Genomic DNA, 23,117 nt, shown 5'->3' with positions numbered 1-23,117 from the left:
TTGAGAATGGAAATTAAATTTCAGTTTATATATAGTCAGGAACTCATGGCATATATCATAATGCAGCTGTGCCTTGGCACTTACTTATAAGCTTGATTAGGAAATGCAGCGCAAGAGTAGTACATGCATACAACAAAAGGCAGTAAAAAGAAGCATGGAATCAAACTAGCGGATAGAGATAGCTAGATAACCATTTAACAACTTAACCAAAGCATAACCATGCGTCCTCCTAATTAACCAAATGCAGTTTCGAGTCTTTGACTGCTCACCCTACTAGCAACATCCTTCTGTCCAGAGGTGAACCAGTTCATTTGTTGGAACCAAGAAAGGTCAGCAAGGGACCAACATTGTGAATTTTCGCTTACTTTACCTGGCCGAGCTCGATGCAGAAGGGGATTTGAGCTTAAAAATGCGGACGTAGAGCAGGATCTTCCTCTCTTCCTCGCCGCACCCGTGCAGGTACTTGCGCTTGAGCGACACGAGCGTCCCGTCGTCTTCCCCGGCGCCGATCTCGCGCGGCGAGCGGCGGCTCTGGACCGTGAATTCATCCTGCTGCCGGTCCACCTTGCCGGTGACCGGGTCCTTGGTCGCGTGGGCCCAGAGCACGGCCCAGTAATGCGGGCCCGCCGCCGCCGCCGCCGACGCCCTCAGGCACGTCAGCGACACCCTGGCGGCGGCGGCGGCGGCGAGAAGAACGAAGACGGAGTCGTCTTCCTTGGAGACCAGCAGCTGGCGGCTCTCTGGGCCGCTCAACGTCAGGCCGAGCTGCAGGGCCTTGCCGCGGTAGTCGGTGTCGATGACGGTCCTGGGCCAGGAGTGGGCCGGCCCGGTTAGGTGGTCGTGGACCGCCATTGGCGAGCCCAGGAAGCCGCCGGAGCAGGGGGGGATGGAGCAGGAGCAGGGCGCGTCGGGGCAGCAGAGGCGGTGGTCGTCGACGTCGAGGCAGGGGACCCGTTTCTTGCAGACGTAGGGCTTGTGAGGGCAGGCGACTTTCAGGGCGCGCGCCAGCCCGTCCAGGTCGTCGCCGCAGCGCGTGTACGACGACGCGGCGGCGCCATTGTTGCTGCCGCACGCCCGGCATGGGTTGCCGCTGCCGCGGCAGGCGGAGCACACCTTGTGCCCGGCAGCCTCGCACTGCCATTGTTATACAGTACTTACACAGTTAATTGTTGGAAGAGAAGAACACGCGTACAATGGGGAAGCCGATTGATGAAGAAAAATAGGAGTACCTTGTAGATGGGGGTTTTGAGGGGGGCGGCGCACTCGGAGCAGTCGAGCTTGTTCGCATCCTTGACCGCGGCGATGCTTGTTGCGCTGGTGTCGTCGCGGCCGTCCGATCCTTGCGCGCTGCTGCTTGATGCTTGGCCTGCGTCGGGACTTTGGGCCGGTTCTTTCTTCACCACCACCATGGCGTTGCCGTTGCCAGGGCTTGTTCGCATCCTCTTGTGCGACTCCGCCATGGAATTAAGGACACGGGGTGTGTGTGTGTGTAACAAACGTAGGCATTCAATTACGCACGCACACTCACCCCATGAACACACGCACGCACACCCTATCTCTATGAGCACCTCCGAGAAACTGGTCCGGCACATCATCTTCAGATTGACGAAGTCATCACAGGCACCCGTAGTTGACGGGTACGTCACTCCCACTGAAAGCACAACGCCGGTTAGTTCCTGGAATAAATTCAAGAAAATGCGAGCACCCACGTCAAATCGGAGATTTGAACTGGGCTGGTTCCATCACAAGAAACCAACCACCTGAGCTAGGCTCATTTCGCGCGCGCGCGCGTGTGTGTTGGTGGTGGTGGGACGGACGGGGGGTGGGGAGTCAGAGCAAAGCACTACACAAGCAGGTATCGCAACAAGGAGATTGCATTGCTTTTAAAGCGATTTTTTTACTGACCCCTTGACCTACCGAGTAAAATCCACCTTAAAGTTTCGCCAACATGTAAGGAGGTATCGCAACAAGGAAATTGCACAGCTTTTAAAGCGATTTTTTACTGACTCTTTGACCTACCGGAATAAAATCCACCTTAAAGTTTCGCCAACATGTTTTGATAGTGGGTGGTTTCTGGTTGGAGAAGGAATGCGTTTTTTCTTACTAGTATTACAATAACATGTTTTGATAGTTGTATAAATTATTTGATGGTTCAAACAAACTCAGAACTTGATGAAAATTTGAAGGTTTGTTTAAGATGGTGTTTCCCACATATAGAAAAAGTTTCAAAAAAAATTCAAGCAAGTTTGAAAATCCGGAAATCACGGGGATTCAAATTTGGTTTAAATTAAAAGAGGCAGTAAACTAATTCCGATTGACGTCAAATTTTGTATGGGCTCATCTTACATATATATGAGCTGGTAGAAAAAGTTTCGGGTCAGAGCAACAAAGTAGAAAGTGATGTGTTTTACAGAGGCTTGAAACATAATTTAATGTCAGAGCAACAAAGTAGAAAGTGATGTGTTTCGGGTCACGGAATTTGACGATTGAAACATTAGTGTCTCAAGATTTGCCGATTGAAACATTGGTGTCTCAATTAAACTTTCTTATACAATTTCAATCATATATAGGAATAAGTTCAACTTTTGCCGATTGAAACATTGCTATTTCAATGAAAATTTCCAAAAACTTGGGCCAAGTTCGAACTGAAACTTTCATTGAAACATTAGTGTCACAATGATTGCCGATTGAAACATTGGTGTCTCAATGAAACTTTCAGCGAGACATTAGTGTCGCAAGGATTGCCGATTGAAACATTAGTGTCTCAATGAAACTTTCTTATACAATTTCAATCATATTCAACAGAAGTTTCATTGAGTCACTAGTGTCTAACCTGATTTGCTCTGAAAAGAATAATGGACTTTCCATGTCCTCCTTTCCGCAGCAGATTAAAAGTATGAACAACATAATAACCGCAAACCGAGCTTAAAAGTGCATACAAAATTGAGCAGTCTGCGAAGCCGCCTGCCTCCATAAGAAGAACAAGCAAGGTTTCTCCCTACCCTGCAGAAAAGAAAAATGAAAGAAACGCACAGTCTACCTCCCTTCCCTTTAAAAGCAGTTTGGCAGTTCTTTGTCTCAGTGAATACCCCCCTGTTGGCGAGTTCTATTTCCCTCTCCGGAGCCCTCCTTTTTTTGAGTGGGGTGAAAAGTAAGGGTAATAAGGGATAGGGTACTAGACTAACACCTAATTAATATATAATTTATTCTAAGTAGTTAAACATTCTACCAGACTAAATTTTTCTCATAGTACTTGACTAAAGTAAGCGGGCGAGCGGCGGGAATCGATATGAATTCCATGGTGTAGAAATAATATCAGTCATTAAACGTAGTACCAGCCTACCTGTTTATCATATGCAGATAATTACATCTTGCTGAAAAGTGCATGGAAAATTCAAATCCGGTCAGTAAGGCACATTTAATCATATGAAATGCTATATGTATGCACTGGTACATCCACATTGGATAGAATCCTCCAAGGTGGGCTTCCAGCTCAATCGTTTCGAAATGTGGCCTCCCCTTTGTTTTCTTATCACATTTTACCTTTTGACGATTTCTGCTTGTCCATGCCCATTATTCACACTGTTTGTTGTTTCTGCTTTAGAAATGACTCTAGTAGATGTTATTGACTTGGACGATGAAGATTATTGTGTCAAAGTAGATGAGGTTGTTGATTTGAGCTCTGACGAAGATAGCGTTGAAGATGGACATATGTTGAAGAAGATGATAATGTTGCTCAGGCTAAAAAAGCAGCTGGAACGGCAGCATCCTTGTCTGTGAAATCATAGGTGATGTGTAACATTGGCGAGTGTTTTAGATGAAACATTGATGTGGATACTTTGGATAATATGGATATTTATGTGATGACATGTATCTTGTTTGGAGTTAGTGCTTTGCTAGTGGTGTGCTGATCCATTAGTTTCTTATGTGAAAACATGGCGTGAGTTGTGTGGAACTTACCCCGAGTCAACTCGTGGACTTGTGCTCGTACTGGTTATTTGTGTGTTCGCTTTCAGGTGTTGCTGGAGCTAGAGGAACGTGGTCGATGACGGGATCGAGGAACGAAACTTGGGAGAAGTTGAGGTTGAGGATCAAGGTCATGCGGGATGTTCGTGCGAAGAAACAATGAAAGTGAAGGCTACGATGATCCGGGAGGACACCGGTTTGTCGTACGTTGTTTATACCGGATATGTACGGTATTGGAGATATTTGATACGTGATGGTCGAGTTTTGAAGACATCACAAGAAGAGTTGATGGCATGGAGTGGCATCGACGTGAAGATATGTAGTTCCAGCCGTGGCTGGATGAGAGCTGTTTAAAGATTAAACAGTAGCGTCATCAGGATGACGTCGGATGGAAAAGTGGTCCACATGAAAGTTGTGCGCGTAGTCGAGACGAACAATTTTGCTTTTGGAGTCATCTCAATCCGAGGTTGTATGCGGGCCCCATGGGCAAAATACCGACCGGGACAGAGGAGTTCGTGTTGGATTCGGACTCGGTTTAGGGTCGCGAATTTTCCCTTATAAATAGAGGGCATTCTAGCTAGGGTTTCAGCAAGGACGTGAGGGAACTCAAAACTTTGGATCTAGATCAATTCTTAGAGAGTTCTTGGATGCATGGTTGCATCTTTTGTAATCGATCGATATCGTTGCAATAAAGAGATTCATTGGCGGTGTCATCTCTGTTCTTCTCGGATCTTCGTGGATTCTTCGTGCTAGATATTTCTAACACTTTGCTGCACGTTTATCACGAGTTCATAATACTTTTCTGCAGGTCTACCACGAGATCAAGGAAGATCGCGATTACTTCATCTTTTTTGTTATTCGTCGAAATCGATTATAGATTAATTCTCGTAACTTTCTATCAGCTATTACTGATTTGATCATATCTTTTGATTGGTAAGTCCAATTGAGCTGATTTTTGTTGAGTTGGTTAGATAATTTCAATACCTTTATTTTGCATACTCATACGTATTTTTTGGTTCATCCAATCAAAAGTTACGGCTGTTTTACTATCACGGACAGAAAGGTGATTTAGGGTTTGATCTTTCCGGAAAAGTTTTAATTTGCTTCCGCCCAATCATTCACCCCCCCTCTAATTGCCTATCTCGATCTCACATTGTCCATTTCAGAACACGATGCTACAGCTACAAAATCCTTGTCAAAGCTAGAGCAAGAACAAGGTGCTACAACATCCTTGTCAATGGTGAGCATGGGGCCCCCACATCCTCATTAATGGTAGAACAAGCTAAGCAGCCTGAATTTCAGGAGATTCTTGTAGCAAGTGATGATGCAGAAGAGGCTATACAGTGCGGAGATCATGAGCTTATTACAGTAGCCAATTGTATGGGAGAAGCTATGCAGAATATTGCTGAAGCTATGCGCTTGTACTTGGGGTATTGAATTTGCAACAAAGTTGCATCCTTCCAATTAAAAATAAAGAGTTGCCTACAGTCCAATGCTGAATACGCCACTAAAGATCATTTATCTGCATATCTGTAAATGCAATGTTGTGACTTTCTTGGATCGTTCTCTGTTCTTATAATACTTCCCTGATGAATGTATGGAGTTTTTTTGGATGATCCATCAGTCCGGCCACTCCAGCGAGTCTTGCTTTCCAGCCCCAAAGTTGGAGATTTTTCATGGGATTGAGCTTTCGCTCTCTCTTTTTCCGCTGCTTCGCCGCTGCTTCTTGAGTGCGAATCAACTTCATTATATGTACCCACGAACAAATTATAATTTTGTTTCTTGGAAGTAAACTATAACCGGAGGGAGCAAGAGTATTTACAGTTTTTTTTGCGGTGATAGTATTCACAGAGGTTTGGATTTGGACAAGAAAAATGTGTTTAGCTTGGAGTTGACAGGAGCTCCTGATTATTCCACAAGTCTTTCTGAAACATGAAGCATTACGGGATATGAATCCAAACCCAAAGTTTGAGCAAGAAACCATGGCAAATTTAGCTAAGGTGGCAAATTGTTGCCTGTGTATACTGCCCCCCTCATGTAATGGTTGCTTTAGGCTTCAGCATTGTCCACTCACATCCATAAACAGAGAACATATGGCTTTTGAAGAAACTTTGTTTCTTTGTTACTTGTATTTATTTCCTGAAGACGTATTCCTTGTACTCCCTCCGTCCTGAAATAAGTGATGGGTATTTGCATAGATTCTTATACAAATCCACATCACTTATTTCAGGACAGAGAGAGTATTAGAGATAAATCTTCACTTCTTTTGGCATTGTGCTGAATTGTAATATCTCATTTAGTTGAGAGTTGAGACTGTTTTATATATTTAGGGGTTCGGCTAGATGTTTTTTTAATAAACTGTATTGTTTCTTAATCAATATGCTAATTGAAATATCATTATATTCCAGAACATATATGTGAGTGGATAACAGCTGTTTAATAGAATTTATGTAACTTTAACCTGATTTGCTCGAACAGAGTAATTGACTTTCCATGTCTCCCTTTCCGCAGTAGATTTAAAAGTAAGAACAACACAAAACTGCATGATAAACGCAAACCGAGCTTAAAAGTGCATATGAAGTCCATGATGTGGAAATAATATCAGTCAGCAAACGTAGTACCAACCAACCTGTTTATCATACGCAGTAATTATATCTTGCAGAAAATTGCATGGACAATTCAAATCCGGTCAGTAAGGCACATTTAATGATATAAAATGTTGTATGTATGCACGGGTCCAATCACATTGGATAGAATCCTCCAAGGTGGAGCCATCATCACCGCCAGCTCAATCCTTTCAAATTAAATGTGGCCTCCCCTGTGTTTTTCTAGTACATTTTACCTTTTGACTGTTAGCTAAATTTGTAATGTGATATTTTCAGCATTTTTTCATGTCCATTACTCACACTTTTTTATTGTTTCAGCTTCAGCAATGACCTTAGTAGATTTTATTGACTTGGACGATGAAGAATATTGTGTGAAAGTAGACGAGGTTGTTGATTTGAGCTCCGACGAAGATAGTGTTGAAGATGGCCATGTTGAAGAAGATGATAATGTTACTCAGGCTAAAAAAGCAGTTGAAGCTGCAGCATCCTTGTCCATTTGAGAACACGATGCTAATGCTACAACATCGTTTTCAAAGCTAGAGCAAGGAGAAGGTGCTACAACATCCTTGTCAATGGTAGAGCATGGGGCCCCCACATCCTCATTAATGGCAGAAGGGGCTAAGCAGCCTGAATATGAGGAGATTCTTGTAGCAAGTGATGGCGCGGAAGATGCTATGCAGTTCGGGAAGCACGAGCTTACTGTAGTAGCCGATTGTGTGGGAGATGCTATTGAGAATATTGTTGAAGCAAGTGATTTTTAGCTTAGTCAGGAAGTGAGCCAGGATACTATTATTGTGCCCCCTTCTGCTCGTGACAAAGAGAAACAAGTGAATACCTCTGCTGCAGAGTGCAACAAACAGTTGAGCATTTTGCATACGAAGAAAGTGCAGCCAATAGTGCTCCATGATAGTGGATTCAGTGTGATGGGAAATGCTGGGAATGGTGAAGTTGTGACGTGCAAGTACCAAGGGTGCGGCAAGCCATCCCAGGGAAACACGACGCGTTGTGAGGCCCACACCGGTGGTTCAGAGGGCTGCATGGTTCAGAGCTGTACCAAGGGTGCGCATGGTGACACATCTCTGTGCATTTCTCATCATTCGAGGTTGCACAAGTGCAAGGAGTACAAGCACTGGACGCCGCACAGACCTTTGTGTGAAGCATGGTGGTGGCAAGAGGTGTAAATATGATGGTTGCGGGAAGGGGGCTGAAGGGGAAACAGATTTTTGCATTGCACATGGTGGGGGAAGACGGTGCAAGTGTGAAGTTTGTGGGAAGAGTGCTCAAGGGAAAACAGATTTTTGCATTGCGCATGGTGGAGGAAGACGGTGCAAGTTTGAAGGATGCGGGAAGAGTGCACGATGGAAAAACGATTACTGTGCAGAACATGGTGCCGGCAAACGCTATATGATGTGTTGTAAGTATGAGCATGGTTGTGGGAAGATTGCTCGAGGGAAGACAGGTTTTTGCATTGAACATGATGGGCGAAGTCGATGCAAGTTTGAAGGATGCAGGAACGTTAGGCAAGGGAAAAATGGTTACTGTACCAAACATGGTCGAGAAAGACATTATAAGATGTGTAAACATGAGCACGGTTGTGGGAAGTATGCTCGAGGGAAAACAGATTTTTGCATTGCGCATGGTGGGGGAAGGCGATGCAAGTTTGAAGGATGTGGCTAGAGCACGCCATGGCGAAGTGATTATTGTATCGAACATGGCCGCGGACGCTGCATGTTTCTAGGATGTAGCGCGAGCACAACATGTAGAACAGATTTCTGCTCTATGCACACAAAGGCTATATTGAGTTGCAATAATTCTGCTCATGAAATGCTGCCAACACCACTGCCAAAGCGTCAGGCCGAGAAGGAAGAACCATGTAAAAGAAGAAACCCTTGCTCAGTGATCGGAGGGGGGCCTCAAAAAAGGAATAACAACAGTTGTTATGTCGACAACACTAGGAGGTTCAATGTTGCTGAGGTTTGGAATGTGCTAATTAATTAAATATTTTTGAGGCCATCAATTCGCTTTTTTTTACTGATAAGCATGGTTTCATATTTCTAGATGGGAGAGGAGAGGGGCAGAGTTTCAGATTGTCAGGACAATGTGCTGAAGGCAAAGTGAGTAAAGGACTCTTAGCTTGTTTTCAGTTCAATGTTCTTCCAATTTCCATTCGCTAGATCATATAAGCCATGCCTGAAAAAATATGCACTTTGTTTTGTTTTTGCTGAATGTACTTAGCAAGCAAAGAGTTTATGTCCACCATATATTTCTAGCATCAGTCCTTATGTTAAATCAATGAGAGAAAACAGAGTTGGCACAGTAAGAATTATGACCTACTCTGATGGAGGAAGTGCTCCCTAAAATGGAGGCCTCCCTAAACTGGAGTTGTCCTTATGTTTCAGCTGATACTATAAAGTGCTCCCTAAAATGGAGGCAGCCTGTAGCTGTGGCATTTCAGCTTCCATTTGTCCATGTAGTAGCCTCGAACACAAATCAGGAACTAATTCTGTACATGAAACTGACATTAATGATGAACTTCCAGCAGTGTGAATGCCTAAGGTTAGTCGGGTAAAAGTAGCAACGACAACACTGTGAACGCCTAAGGTTAGTCGAGTAAAAGTAGCAACAAGATTAGTCGAGTAAAAGTAGCAACGACATGGTCTGAATTTGATCATCGTAACCTTCAAATAGTTGCTGTTGTGTATACTGACTTTTGGGGGGATACATGGTGTGTGCATACTCCTCTGTGTCAGCAATTCCCAGGGTGTATGAGATTACAAATGAGTAAGAACATACAATTGAGTTCATGGCTGGCAAGGGATGGATAATGAGCTTTAGAAGGTGGTAAGATGAAAATTTGTCTTGAACTCAGTAACCTTAGAAACCTGTTAGCTGGTGTAGCTCTGAATGATGAGAGAGATAAACCTGTGTGGGGAAGTGGTCCAAAACTGGGAAATATAATGTGCAGTCAATCTATAAAAATCTAACTAGGAATGGTTCGGGAGAACATTTAGACATTATGGAAATCAAAAATTCTCGTGGAGATTAAAATTTGGCTATGGCAAATTTGGCATAATCCCATAGCAACTGAAGACAATATGCTGAAGAGAAAGTGGGAGGGAGCCACTAGCTGTAGATACTGTTCTGAGCTGGAAACAATTCAACACCTTTTCTTTGGGTCTCCTGAAACCAAATATGTGTAGAGATTAGTCAGCTTAGCTTTGGCTCCGACACTCGCCCAGGATGCTTTATACAATTCTTCTGGCGGTCCACGTTATATTCCTGCTAGAATATTCAGATAGTTTGTTTGGCAGTTACATGTTGAGCCACGTGGAAACTTCGCAATAAGGCATGTCTTAAAGGAAACTCGTTAGATACCCAGCTAAAATAATCTATTGGGGCTCTTTTATGACTTGCTACGCTTGTTTACAATCTGTAGGGGATGGGGATGCACTTCGCACAGGAGCAGCAAGGATCTGGAGCAAGAGAAGCTGAAGACACGAAGAATTGAGACGTTGCCTAGCGATGATCCAGAAGGAGGAGCCTAATTGGGAAACACTCCGTCCTCCGAGTCTACGAGAAAGTCTAAAGATACAAACCAATTCTATTCTGGCTGTTGTGCCATTTTGGTGACCCTTTGTGTCGTCTGTAATAAGTACTTCTCGCTGTAGGCTTCGTTCGAACTAGCGTGTGTTCTTATTGCCTTGGGCACTAGACATGTTTAAACTGTGGTTTTTAGTTTTTGTTCTGTTATCTCTCAGAGTAGAACCTGGCCAACTTTGTCTTTGGTCATGAGAGCATCTCCACTCGTTTCTCCCATAAATCATCAGGCATATGGCCATATGGGGAGGGGGGGGCCACCCTCTTCGTTTGAGGCCTAGCCGCGACCCAGCCACACCCCCAAATGTTGGCCCTCAAAATTTGGTTTGTCTCACCGACAGTGGTGGCCCACGCTGCTATTCAGCTTCAGCCCGTGCCCCTCTAACCTCCCTGTGAGTAGGGAGCGGCCTGGGGGCGACGGCTAAATTGTTGGGCCACGACGGCTACTTTTTGGATTTAGGGGATTGTGCTGAGTGGATTTTTAGAGTCGGCATCCCCATTTTGCGTTTGGGGGCCTTTTAGGGGGACCGGCTGGAGATGCTTCAAAAAGCATATATAGCAACAACAATGATCTTTTAATTTTATATTCTCCGCTAGTAAATTAAGCTCAAATGCTGCAGGGTATAATGAGGAGGTAGAGCATGATCTTCCCGTCTTGGCCGTGCAGGAACGTGCGCTTCATCAGCGAAAGCACCGTGCCGTCTTGCCCGACGCCGATCCCGCGTGGCGAGTGGAGGCTCTCGACCGTGAACCCCGCCCCATGTCAATCCTCGACGCTGGTGGCCGGGTCCCCCGGCGCGTGCGCCTAGAGCATGGACCTGTAACGCGGGCCCTTCGCTGCCGGTGACACCCTCAAGCACGTGAGTGACACGTGGGCCCTTGCCGAAGCCCGATCTTAGTCCGATCAGTTTTTATGTTGGGCCACCTACACCCGGATCTAGTAAATTGGCACGGGGCCACGACATTTCGGACAGAATACCACCATTACCCCACTATTCGTACCCACTGTTCTTGGGGCAGCGATTCACAAATAACACCGATCCATGTATGAGGGCGTTTTGACAGTATAACTGACTTGTGGGACTTCTGTCAGATCCGACGTGGCTAGGGTGATGTCAGCGTGGCAAAGCTCGGTCCAAACCGAGTCAAACCGACTGAGCGGGACCCGTTCACCTCTTTTTCTCACTCCCGATCTCCCCCCAACTCTAAGAGCAGCCGCAATGTGGTATAGAAGTTGTCCATAAGGAATAAAGTTGTTCTTGTGAACAGCTTTATACATTGTGATACATGGCCACAAGCCCAAAAACTTAAAGTCGGGCCACAAACTTGTGGGCTGCCCACAAGCCTTTAAGTATTCATACTTTAGTGCAAATGTAATACAATAACATTATCTATCTTCATTCTCTTCCCATTGTTTCTAACAGGTGTGCCTATATTATGGACTGGTTTGGTCTACATACATTGTGAGATTTCTTGTTTGCTTTAAGCTCTGTGCATGGGTCCCACCTTATGACAATTTTTGACCACATACACTGCTGATGCCCTAATTCATGATCCCTTTTCTTCTCCCGCCAGAGCTGTGGGGACGTCTCCATGTGGGGGTGGGGTGGGGGGGAGGCAGGCTAGGATATTGCCGAGCGTTGGTCGCCTACCCAGCGGCGTCTGTCAATTGCGCTACCGTGGAGCTCATCGAGCGCCTACCGCCACCGTGGTCGCGGGAACATATATGCTCCACTTTGAGGAATTCCTTGTGGCGCTCAAGCAGCGGGCTTGCCAAGATCATCTCCTTGCCGTCGGAGACACGGCCGTCGTTGTCGCCCTAACGCTCGTTCACCCGAGCCCGGAACAACGGGCAAACCAACCGACCATTTGTCGTGACCGGAGCTGCTGGAAGAAGTAGAACACAATCTGCATAAGGTTTATATAAATTTAATTTAATTTGATTTTTTTACTAGACAAAACGTATTATAGTCGTATATCTTAGTGGTGTCATTACACATTGGAGTTTCTACTCGAGACGACGTTTCATCACTCTTCCCTCAATCACTCTAGCAGTCTTAAAAAAAAAACTAACTAGCTTGGGCTTCTCAAAGAAGCAATTCATAGGAGAGAGAATAGGAGTACTTCCTTCTTGCATACTACTCCTTGGCTCCTTGGCTCATCGTGTAGTACTACAGTCTTGAAGCTCCGTCGTCTCCGACCTCTGACCCCGGCCGTGCATGCGGTGATGCGGATCCGGCTTTCCATGGCGGAGTCGCAGAAGAGGATGCGAACAAGCAGCGGCGGCGGCGGCGGCAGCAGGAGCCCCAGCAATACCACGGCGGCGGTGAAAAAAGAACAAGTATCGTCCGCCCAAAGGAGGCCCCTTGTCCCCGGCGGCGGCGGCGGCCCAGCAGCAGTCAACCAAGCTGCCGACACTACCGTCGCTGTGGTGGTCGTGGACAAGGACCTCTGGCTCCACTGCTCCGGTTGCTCCGCCGCCCTCAAACCCCCCATCTACAAGGTACTCCTATTTTTCCTCATTCAATCTCTTAAATCTCCATTGTGTTCCAAGTTCCAACTGTGATCTCAATGCAGTGCGAGGCTGCCGGGCACAAGGTGTGCTCCGCCTGCCGCGGCAGCAACCCGTGCCGGGCGTGCGGCAGCAACAATGGCGCCGCCGCCGCGTACACGCGGTGCTCCGGCGACGACCTGGACGGGCTGATGCGCGCGCTCTGCGTCCCCTGCCCTTACAAGGCATACTCCGGCTGCGGCTGCCGGGGGCTCGTCCCCTACATCTCCGTCGACGTTCACCGGCTCTGCTGCCTCAACCCCCCCTGCTCCTGCTCCGTCTTCCCCTGCTCCGGCGGCGGCGACGGCTTCCTGGGCTCGCCGCGGGCGCTCCACGACCACCTGGCCGGGCCGGTCCATTCCTGGCCCACGACCGAGATCTACACCGATTCCCGCGTCAAAGGCCCAGCAGCTCGACCTCACATTGATGGCCCACAGAGCCGCCGGCTGCTGTTCTGCAAGGACGACGGCTGCGTGTTCGTGCTTCTCGCCGCCGCCGGAGGCGCAGGCGAGCTGACGGCGGTGGCCCACTGTCAGGACGCTAATGAATATCGCCTGCTACCGAAGTTCAGTTCAGCATTGAAGACGAACCAGCAGAGAAGACGGTTTTCTTAGAAGACGCTTTCATTAAACTGTGCAACCGTTGCTCAGTTGCTGAGATCTTCATCCAACGGCCGGCTATCATTTCCAGTAACTATCCACGATGTTATCACTGTTTAACGTCTGTTGCATTTTTTCCTTTTATCTGTTACTGTTGTTGTTATCTGAAACTTAACCGAGCTTGGAAAGTATATAATCCCCTGCTGCGAAGAATAAAGCAAGAAGAGAAACACTATTTTCCCTGTTCCTTTACTTTCCGTACTTTACCTTCTGTTCTTACTTAGAAATCCAAGTTCATAGTTGCTACTTTCCCCAAATCCTACCACCAAATCCGTCAGTTGTTGTTTGATTTTGCTTCAGATCTCTCGGTAGCTGACAAAGGTATCAGAGCCTTCTCGGTTCTACCTAGCGATTCCAGCGAGAAAGGGTTCCAGACCACCTTGGTTCTAACGGTAAAACCCCCTTCTTTGAGTCGGATTCGTGAGCCGAGACGATTTTTCTCAGAAAAATTTTGGGGGACGGTCAGTGTTTGGCTTGTATTCTGACCCCCTACTGAGTTGGCGGTGGTAGACTGGTGTCATCATGCCGACACGAACCAGATCTCAAGAGATTCTGGCGGAGGCGCAGGCGGCTCAACAGGAAGCTGCGGCGGCTCGTGCTGCAGAGGAGGCGATCAAGGACCATCTGCCACGGGAGGTTCTCAACATCCACGACAGGCTTCTTCATCAGCAAGATTCACTGGATATGCTGCAGGGTGAGATGTCTAAACTTACCAGTATGGTGCAACAGATTAGTCAAGCTGTGAACATTCGTCTAGATTCTGCTATTCAGCCCATTGTAGAACACGGCAATGGTTCCTAGTTATCAGGATTGGCCACTCCTACTCACTCACATGCCCAACTGTCTCCAATTTTGGAAGGATATACACCTGCTAGCTCAGCTTTGACAGTGAGTTCTGTGCAAGGAAGCACCTTTCCACCTCAACCAATTCTCTCAGCCACCATTCCCACTTCCAGTCCCATCATACCACCTCCACCTCCTCCTTCTTCATCCTACATCCAACCAATTTCCACCCAGCCTCAATTTGGTACTCTGAACCCATCCCTACTATCCCAACCCCATTACAACTCCAGTGGTTTCCTGGTTACTCCACAAACCCCAAACCAACATGCCCACACCCCACACTTACCTCACCATATACCCTTGTTTCCTACTACTACATACAACACCCAGCCTTTTCCTCCACCATATCAGCCACAACCCTACTATCAAGCTCAACCTACATACACACAACCACTCAATTCCTATCAACCTTATCACCAAGACAACTTTCACCACAACAATCATGACCCATTCCTTAAACCACCTAACTTGGAGATTCTTGTATATTCAGGTGATAGTACCTTGGATTGGATCCAGCAATGTGAAATGATTTTTGATCTAGCTGGTATTCAACATGAGCAGAAAGTAAAGTGGGCAAGTGCTCATATCAGGGGGAGAGCTCAAACTTGGTTAGCTAGTACCAACATTAGTCTCAATCTCCTTACTTGGCCTCAACTTTGTGGTTTGCTCTGTGATAGATTCCCTGAAGCAACTTCTTATGATGCCATGGATCAATTTCAGCATTTGAGACAGCTCACCTCTGTTGATTCTTACATTGATCAATTTGAAACATGGATGCAAGTCATGAGAAGGGAAAGTCCTTACCTGCCAGAGTACTTCTTTGTTCTGAGATTCATTAGTGGGCTGAAAGACCATATCAAACATCTCATCAAGTGTCACAAACCCATGACATTATTGGTCACTTATGCCTTTGCTCGACAACTAGAACAAGCTTACCTATGCACTCTCAAGAAAACTCAGCCTACTGCTCCAAACCCCAAACCTAATGCTGTTGTTCCCAATCAAGTTCGACCTAATCAAGCTCCCAGTGACAATAGACAGATGGGCCAAAATGAGAGATCAAGAGAACCTAGGAAATGCTGGTATTGTCCTGAAATTTGGGTACCTGGACATCGCTGTAGAGGTATGCAACGTGCTATCATGCTATACAGATGCAGTACAACTCTGATAGTGATGAGGAGGAAGTTGCACAGGTTGAAGATGCAGGCCCAGCACAATTGCTGTTGGAACATCAGTGAGAACAGCAACAAGAAGCTGAAGAAGCAGTGATGCACATTTCATCTGAAGCCATTAATGGGACAACAACTGATAGTACATTTTCTTTGATACTGTCAATCAATGGACACTCAGCTGTAGCTCTGGTCGATAGTGGTAGTACTAATACTTTCTTGGATTATACTTATGCAATCAAGAAACAGTTACCATTCCAAGCAGCATCTACTAAAAGAGTCAAAGTAGCTGGTGGTGGTGAATTGCTCTTCCTGACAACTTGTCAGCTTGCACCTATTCCCTTCAAGGCAAGACTTTCTCCAGTGACTTCAGACTCCTTCCTCTCAAGGGTTATGACATTATCTTAGGTGTCAACTGGATGAAAATGTACAGTCCCATTACAATGGACTTTAATGATAGATATCTGGTCATCACAGATAAAGGAATCAAACATACTTTCACTGGTCACACCACTCCTCAAGCAAATTACATTGTTGATGTGAAGGGCTGCCAGAAAATTTTGGAAAAGGGGGCTCTGGGTTATTCCATCCATTTGTTGTCTGCTACTACTGACAAATCTGAAGCATCTCCACATTCTGTCATACTATCTCTCCCACCAGATATTGCTAAGGTTCTACACCAATTCATGGATATTTTTCAATGTCCTACTGGGTTACCTCCTGTCAGGAATTGTGATCATCAAATTCCCTTAGTGGCTAGTGCAAATCCTCCTAACCTGAGACCTTACAGGATGCCACACAAGCAGAAGAATGCTGTTGAGGAACTGATCCAGAAGATGCTTCACACTTCAGAAATCAGACCAAGTGTCAGTCCTTTTTCTTCTCCAGCCATTCTGGTCAGAAAGAAAGACAGATCTTGGCGCTTATGTGTGGATTACAGAGAGTTAAAGAAGTTGACAGTGAAAAATAAATATCCCATCCCTGTTATAGAGGACTTGTTGGATGATCTTCGGGGAGCTACTGTCTTCACTAAACTTACCTGCGTTCTGGTTATCACCAAATCAGAATGAATCCCCAAGATATCCCAAAGACTGCTTTCAGAACTCATGTTGGTCATTATGAGTATTTGGTGATGCCTTTTGGCCTGACTAATGCCCTAGCAACTTTCCAATCATTGATGAATGATATTTTTCAACCCTTACTCAGGAAATGTGTGCTAGTTTTCTTTGATGATATACTCATCTACAACACAGACATGTCCTCTCATCTCCAACACTTGCAACAAGTACTTGAAATTCTGAGACAACACCAATTATCTGCTAAGATATCCAAATGTACCTTTGCTCAACCACAGGTCAATTATTTGGGCCATGTGATTTCTGGAGCTGGAGTAGGGACTGATCCTAAAAATGTTGCTAACATTTTGAAGTGGAAGACTCCAAAGTCTGTTACTCAACTTAGGAGTTTCTTGGGTATGACAAGGTATTATAGAAGATTCATCCCAGGATACAGTTCCATTTGCAAACCTCTCCATGAGATGCTCAAGAAAAATTCTTTTCACTGGGGATCAGAACAGGACAAAGCTTTTGCTCAACTGCAACAACTCATGACAAGCACTCCTCTGCTTGCATTGCCCAATTTCTCTAAACCATTCACCTTGGAGGCAGATGCTTGTGCCACTGGTTTGGGAGCTGTCTTGATGCAAGAGAACTGTCCTATTGCTTACTACGGTCAATCTTTCGGTCCTACAGCATCAGCTAAGTCTGTCTATGAAAAGGAAGCTATAGCAATTCTGCAATCCGTGAAAAAGTGGAGACACTATCTGTTGGGTCACAAACTTATCATTAAGACTGATCAGAGGAGCTTAAAATACATGACCAGTCAAAGATTACTAGAAGGGATCCAACACAAACTGATGCTCAAGCTGCTGGAGTTTGACTATGACATCCAGTAAAAAAAAGGTCAGGACAACAAAGTGACAGATGCCTTATCTAGGAAGGACAATATGCCTGATCAGGTAGCTTCATGCCATGCTATCTCAGCAGCCATACCTGACTGGTTAAAAGATGTGGAAAAATCCTATGTGGGGGACAACAAGTGTACTAAATTAATGCAACAGTTAGCTATTCAACCTGACAGCAAACCAAAATATACATTACTAGCTGGAGTTCTCAGATACAAGAGCGGAATCTATGTGGGTCACTCCACTGGTCTCAGAAACAACATCTTGCACTCCTTCCATTCATCCATTTTTGGTGGTCACTCTGGCAGAAGAGTTACACACCACAGAATTAAAAAGCTGTTCTATTGGCCCAAGTTAAAACATCAGGTTGAATCCTTCCTGTCCATGTGCCCTACTTGTCAACTGAATAAAGGAGAACATGTTTCCTATCCTGGTCTCTTAGATCCCTTAAAAATACCAAAGACTCCCTGGTCACAAATATCACTGGATTTTGTCGAAGGTTTGCCTAAATCCAAAGGCAAGGATGTTATCTTGGTGGTGGTGGATAGGAGGACGAAATATGCTCATTTTCTACCATTGGTACATCCTTTCACAGTTCAGCGGGTTGTTGACTTGTTCATGAACAACATCTACAAACTACATGGACTGCCACAAGCTATAGTTTCTGACAGAGACAGAATCTTCACCAGCAAATTCTGGCAAGATCTGTTCAAAGCACTCAATGTTACTCTCAATCTGAGTTCTGCGTATCATCCCCAAAGTGATGGTCAAACTGAACGGGTAAATCAATGCATGGAGAATTACTTAAGAACTATGGCATTTCAAGAGCCTAAGAAATGGTGTGATTGGCTCCCAGCAGCTGAGTGGTGGTACAACTCCTCTTATCACACATCTCTCAAGATGTCTCCTTTTCAAGCACTATATGGATATGATCCTCCACAAGTGTCAGAATTGACTATTCCTTGCAATGTCTCTGAAGAAGCTAAAGTGACTCTGGCCGACAAGGAACGCATTATACATGATTTGAACATCAACTTACAGCAAGCTCAAAATCGCATGAAAAAGTTTGCTGATCTGAAACGTATTGAACGTACCTTCTCAGTAGGGGATATGGTATACTGAAGGGACGCGTAGAGATAAACAAAACTTTTCCTACGCGAACTCCCAAGATCTAGCCGAGGTAGAAGGCCACGAGGATTACCACTAGACGCGCAGTTGCGGATTATCGATGCGGCGCCTTGATGCAGTGCAGTCCCTCGATCCGATCCAGCCGATCCAATCCCGCGATCGTCGAAGTGCTGAACGTACAGCACCTCTGCCGGTATCCACACGTGCGAGGAGGAGCTCCGGCGGCGGACTGCTAGGTCCGGTGCGACGGTTGAACTGAATCGGGCTAGGGTTCTCAACGCATGAGAGTGGAAAAAACCGTGCCCCTTAGGCATCCCACGCCCCTGCTTATATACCGAGTGGAAGTGGGCTCCAAGCCTTGTGGCCCATCCACCATGCGAGTCCAACTCGCATTGTCAGCCCAATTCCAGTTCGGGTCCAACCCGACCAAATACTTGCTCCCGCTCTTAAGTGTGTGACCCCGCAGGCTCATGGCAACTTGGACACGATTGGAGTCCGACTCACAATCGATCAATCGGTAGCGGCTCCTAGCAGAACGTGCCGACTCCCAAGTACCATCGAGTCATGACGACGTACCTTCCAATGTGACATACGTCTTAGTCCCTTTTGCCTCACGATATACCTTGTCGAACTATAGGCGATTAATCGTCATCCCTTTAATAGTTCAACTCTCTTCTCGATCTGTGATATACGATTCATCCGACTAACTCTTAGTCGATCGACCCGGTTAACAGTTAACCAAGTCGCGCATGGCCATGCTTCCCAAATCATATCACTCGAGAGGGCCCAGATAATATCTCTCCAGTCGGAGGGGCAAAATCCCATCTTGGTTATCCACATCACACAGCTTGATTCTCAGTCAACCCGAACTCTGCCTTTATAACTGCCCTGTTACGGAACAACGTTTGACAGAACCTAAGTTGGTGATCCACAACTCGGATTGTACGATAACCTCAGGTCTAAGGATTACATTGATTGAGACATGCAAATGACGACCTACTCGTTGCATCTCAATATGGGTCAGTCCGACTCGCTAAACTATTTCGCCGAGTCCGTGTAAGCTGGAATGACATCACCATGCCCATGACAAGTGGAACCGAGTCATCAGCCAACTTTCACATTAGTCTAGGTTATGTGTCCAGCACAACCTCAATGACTAAGGACAATTTAGTATGAACAACATGAATACATAGTTCCACAATCAAATCACATATTCAATGATACATATCAGATGTTCAAACAAGGACAACTTAATAATATTTATGAATACATTGGGAATTACATCATACATGATTGCCTCTAGGGCATATTCCCAACATATACTTGAAGATGCAACCTTATCTCCAAAATGCATTTGGCCTACGCACTTCTCTGAAGTTCACTTCCAAGTACTATGGGCCATTCAGGGTTCTGGAGAAGATCGGGCAAGTGGCTTATAAACTGCAGTTACCTACTGATGCTCAGATCCACCCGGTCTTCCATGTGAGTCAGCTCAAGCAACACTTGGGTCCACGAGCTATTCCCAACCCCATTCTTCCATTGGTGGCAGCTTCAGGCAAGATCAAAACAGAGCCCGTGTCGGTTCTTCAGCGTCGAATGATCCCTCGCAACAACGTAGCTGTGGTGCAATGGCTCGTTCAATGGCAGAATCTCTCCCCAGAGGAGGCTACGTGGGAAGACGCATCATTCATACAGAGGACATTCCCGGATTTTCAGCCTTGAAGTCTGATCTCAAGGGGGGTGCATTGTCAGGACGCTACTGAATATCGCCTGCTACTGAAGTTCAGTTCAGGGTTGAAGACGAACTAGGGGAGAAGACGGTTTCCTGAAAAGGCGCTTTCATTAAATTGTGCAACCGTTGCTCAGTTGCTCAGATCTTCATCCAACGGCTGGCTATCATTCCAGTAACTATCCACAGTGTTATCACTGTTTACCATCTGTTGCCTTTTTCCCTTTTACCTGTTACTGCTGTTGTTATCTGAAACTTAACCGAGCTTGGGAAGTATATAATCCCCTGCTGCGAAGAATGAAGCAAGAAGAGAAACACTATTTTCCTTGTTCCTTTACTTTCCACACTTTACCTTCTGTTCTTACTTAAAACCCTAGTTCATAGTTGCTACTTTCCCCAAATCCTACCACCAAATCCGTCAGTTGCTGTTTGATTCTGCTTCAGATCTCTCGGTAGCTGACACCCACGTGTCGCTGACGTGCTTGAGGACGTCAGCATTAGAAACGGCGGGCCCGCAGTACTGGGCCGTGCCCTGGGCCCACGTGCCAAAGGACCCGGTCACCGGCAAGGAGGACCGGCAGCAGGATGAGTTCGTGGTCTAGAGCCGCCACGGCTCGCCGTGTGAGATCGGCGCCGGGGAAGACGACGGGACGCTCGTGTCACTCAAGCGCAAGTACCTGCACGGGTGCGGCGAGGAAGAGAGGAAGATTCAGCTCTACCTCCGCATTGTTAAGCTCAAACCCCCTTCGGCATCGAGCTCGGCCAGACAGAAGGATGCAGTTAATTTGTTACCATTTGATTAAGATGAATGATTATGAGATTATCTATCTCTATCCGGTAGTTTCGGTTCATGCTGCTTTTTATCAAGTGCTACCTTTTGTTTTTTTTTTGACCAAATCAAGTGCTACCTTTTGTTGTATGCATGTAGAACGAGTACTCTTGCGCTGCATTTCCTGATCAAGTTTATAGGCAGCAAGTGTTAAGGCAGCTCCCGTTATGATATATGCCATGAGTTCCTGAGTATGTATATAATGAAATTTAGTTTCCATTCTCGAAGTGTATTCCCTGTTGCTGTTGGATCTGCACCATTTTCTTGAGAAATCTTGAGTGATATGCATTGACATTTTTAACAACGTGTCAACGTAGGATCTGCCCTTTGCCACGATTGATTTGCGACGATCGCGCCCCCCCCCCCCCCCCTAAATCTTTGGCCTGCCTCCGGCACCAGCGAGCAGCTCTGAAAGCAGCGAGCTAGCAGTGCCAAAGGGTTCGGCAGATGAGTCATGAACGTCATTGATTTCTTTTTAAAGTTTACGCAAAACTCGTGTAAATTTCATCCTAAGCGCTGGTTATGTTTTAGAGGAATTTCATCACAAGCATTGGAATTTTGAACGCTTTTGAAATTATGTTATTTCTGAGGCTAGATCTGGTCGCACCGCGCGGTTTTGACATGGCTTGATGGCATCTCTCCCTTGACATTTTGCCCTGTCGAGTCGAGTGGGAAAAACAGAACAAATTGCGTACCATATCGCCACTCATCAGAGAGTACGGTTCGTCTCGGGTTACCGCCCGTCGGGTCCCAAGATCACTGAAATATAATGATTTGGCTTCTACTGACGTCGTCATATTCTACAAGTTCATAAATGTATGTATCCATCTTATATACTCTACGTAAATTTGCCATAATGATCTACTAATTGCTTCTACTGCCGTTTATTGCGAGCGGTACCAAATCGAGGCAAATTTTGAATACTAGATATGACCCCAAAATAACAGGGGTCAAGGTCGGCCAGTGAGACGATGGGGGATAAGCTTCATCGTCGAGAGGGAAAGAGCCCGGATCACCAGCTAAGGCCCCTAAATGACTGCTTAGTGATAAAGGACGTGGGGGGTGCAAAGACAACCATGAGGTTTGCCTAGAAGCAGCCACCCTTTAAAGAGTGCGTAATAGCTCACGGATCGAGCGCCCTTGCGCTAAAGATGAACGGGGCTAAGCGATCTGCCGAAGCTGTGGGATGTCAAAATGCATCAGTAGGGAACGCTCCGCCTTAGAGGGAAGCAACCGCGAAAGCAGGGGTCGACGAAGCGGAAGCAATAATGTCGGTTTGAGTAACGAAAACATTGGTGAGAATCCAATGCCCTGAAAACCCAAGGTTTCCTCCGCAAGGTTCGTCTACGGACAGGGCCAGGCAGGCAAAATTCAAGCCCCTATGCCAAATTGTGAAATGGGGCCTGGTAATTAATTAAGTAATTGATTCAGTAAAACATCAAAGAATTCAGGGCTTCGGTTCTTGCTACTGTTGATCTAAAAGAAGGATAGCCTAATTCAGTTATCTCTTGTTTGTAACACTTATTAAAGCAATGAAGTAAGGCATCTATCTTGTTGTCTAATGGTTTAATGAAACTCTATCACATGGTCTTAGGCTTGCATGTGCTTCTCTGAAAAAATATGTGATACTCTAGTACATGTGCTTCTCTGAAAATAATAATTGCCAAGTGTATGCATATAGCTGATCCTTAAAAGGATGCATCTATGCTCCTTAAAGCACACAAGACCTATATATGCAGCAAACAGAAAATAACTTGCTGCATTTTTTTTACTGGTTTCTGCTGCAATCTATTGTACCTTCACACCGAGATTGTGTGCTCGCTGATTAGGATAGGCATCTTGTTAATGATTTCTTTCTGTTAGGTTCCTGATCGAACATATTTTGTTGTGAATAATTTCTTTCTTTCTTAATTTAGGATGGTACTTCTCCTTCAGCTATGCATTGCAACAAGGAAGTTAGATCCCCAATATGTAGACAGGGATGGTAAAAACATACTATAATAGACAATGCAATACTGCCAACATAAGCAGTACTACACTACTGATTAGGTGTACTGTAGATAGATGAATTATCTAT

At 45.7% G+C, this 23,117-nt stretch overlaps 2 protein-coding genes and 1 long non-coding RNA gene across 3 annotated transcripts; 2 read left to right on the top strand and 1 right to left on the bottom strand.

Annotated features, from left to right (window-relative positions):
- Window positions 1–1,475, bottom strand: LOC106866672 (E3 ubiquitin-protein ligase SINA-like 10). Its single transcript, XM_014902293.2, has 2 exons — window positions 1,230–1,475; window positions 1–1,134 (listed from the first exon to the last, which is right to left on the bottom strand). Exons 1-2 carry the CDS (start codon window positions 1,458–1,460, stop codon window positions 367–369), a joined length of 999 nt encoding a protein of 332 aa, XP_014757779.1. The 5' UTR covers window positions 1,461–1,475; the 3' UTR covers window positions 1–366.
- A 2,500-nt stretch (window positions 1,476–3,975) lies between these two features.
- Window positions 3,976–22,103, top strand: LOC112272339. Its single transcript, XR_002965997.1, has 4 exons — window positions 3,976–3,987; window positions 18,719–18,723; window positions 21,636–21,640; window positions 21,935–22,103. It is a non-coding gene; the product is annotated as an uncharacterized LOC112272339 (long non-coding RNA).
- Window positions 11,892–13,554, top strand: LOC106866778. Its single transcript, XM_014902580.2, has 3 exons — window positions 11,892–12,086; window positions 12,347–12,672; window positions 12,747–13,554. Exons 2-3 carry the CDS (start codon window positions 12,397–12,399, stop codon window positions 13,332–13,334), a joined length of 864 nt encoding a protein of 287 aa, XP_014758066.1. The 5' UTR covers window positions 11,892–12,086; window positions 12,347–12,396; the 3' UTR covers window positions 13,335–13,554.
- Window positions 22,104–23,117: the final 1,014 nt, after the last annotated feature.

Source organism: Brachypodium distachyon, chromosome 4 (genome assembly GCF_000005505.3).
Source record: "Brachypodium distachyon strain Bd21 chromosome 4, Brachypodium_distachyon_v3.0, whole genome shotgun sequence".
Taxonomy (NCBI): domain Eukaryota; kingdom Viridiplantae; phylum Streptophyta; class Magnoliopsida; order Poales; family Poaceae; genus Brachypodium; species Brachypodium distachyon.
The sequence above is the reverse complement of the archived record's forward strand: the minus strand, read 5'-3'. Positions and strand labels throughout refer to the sequence as shown.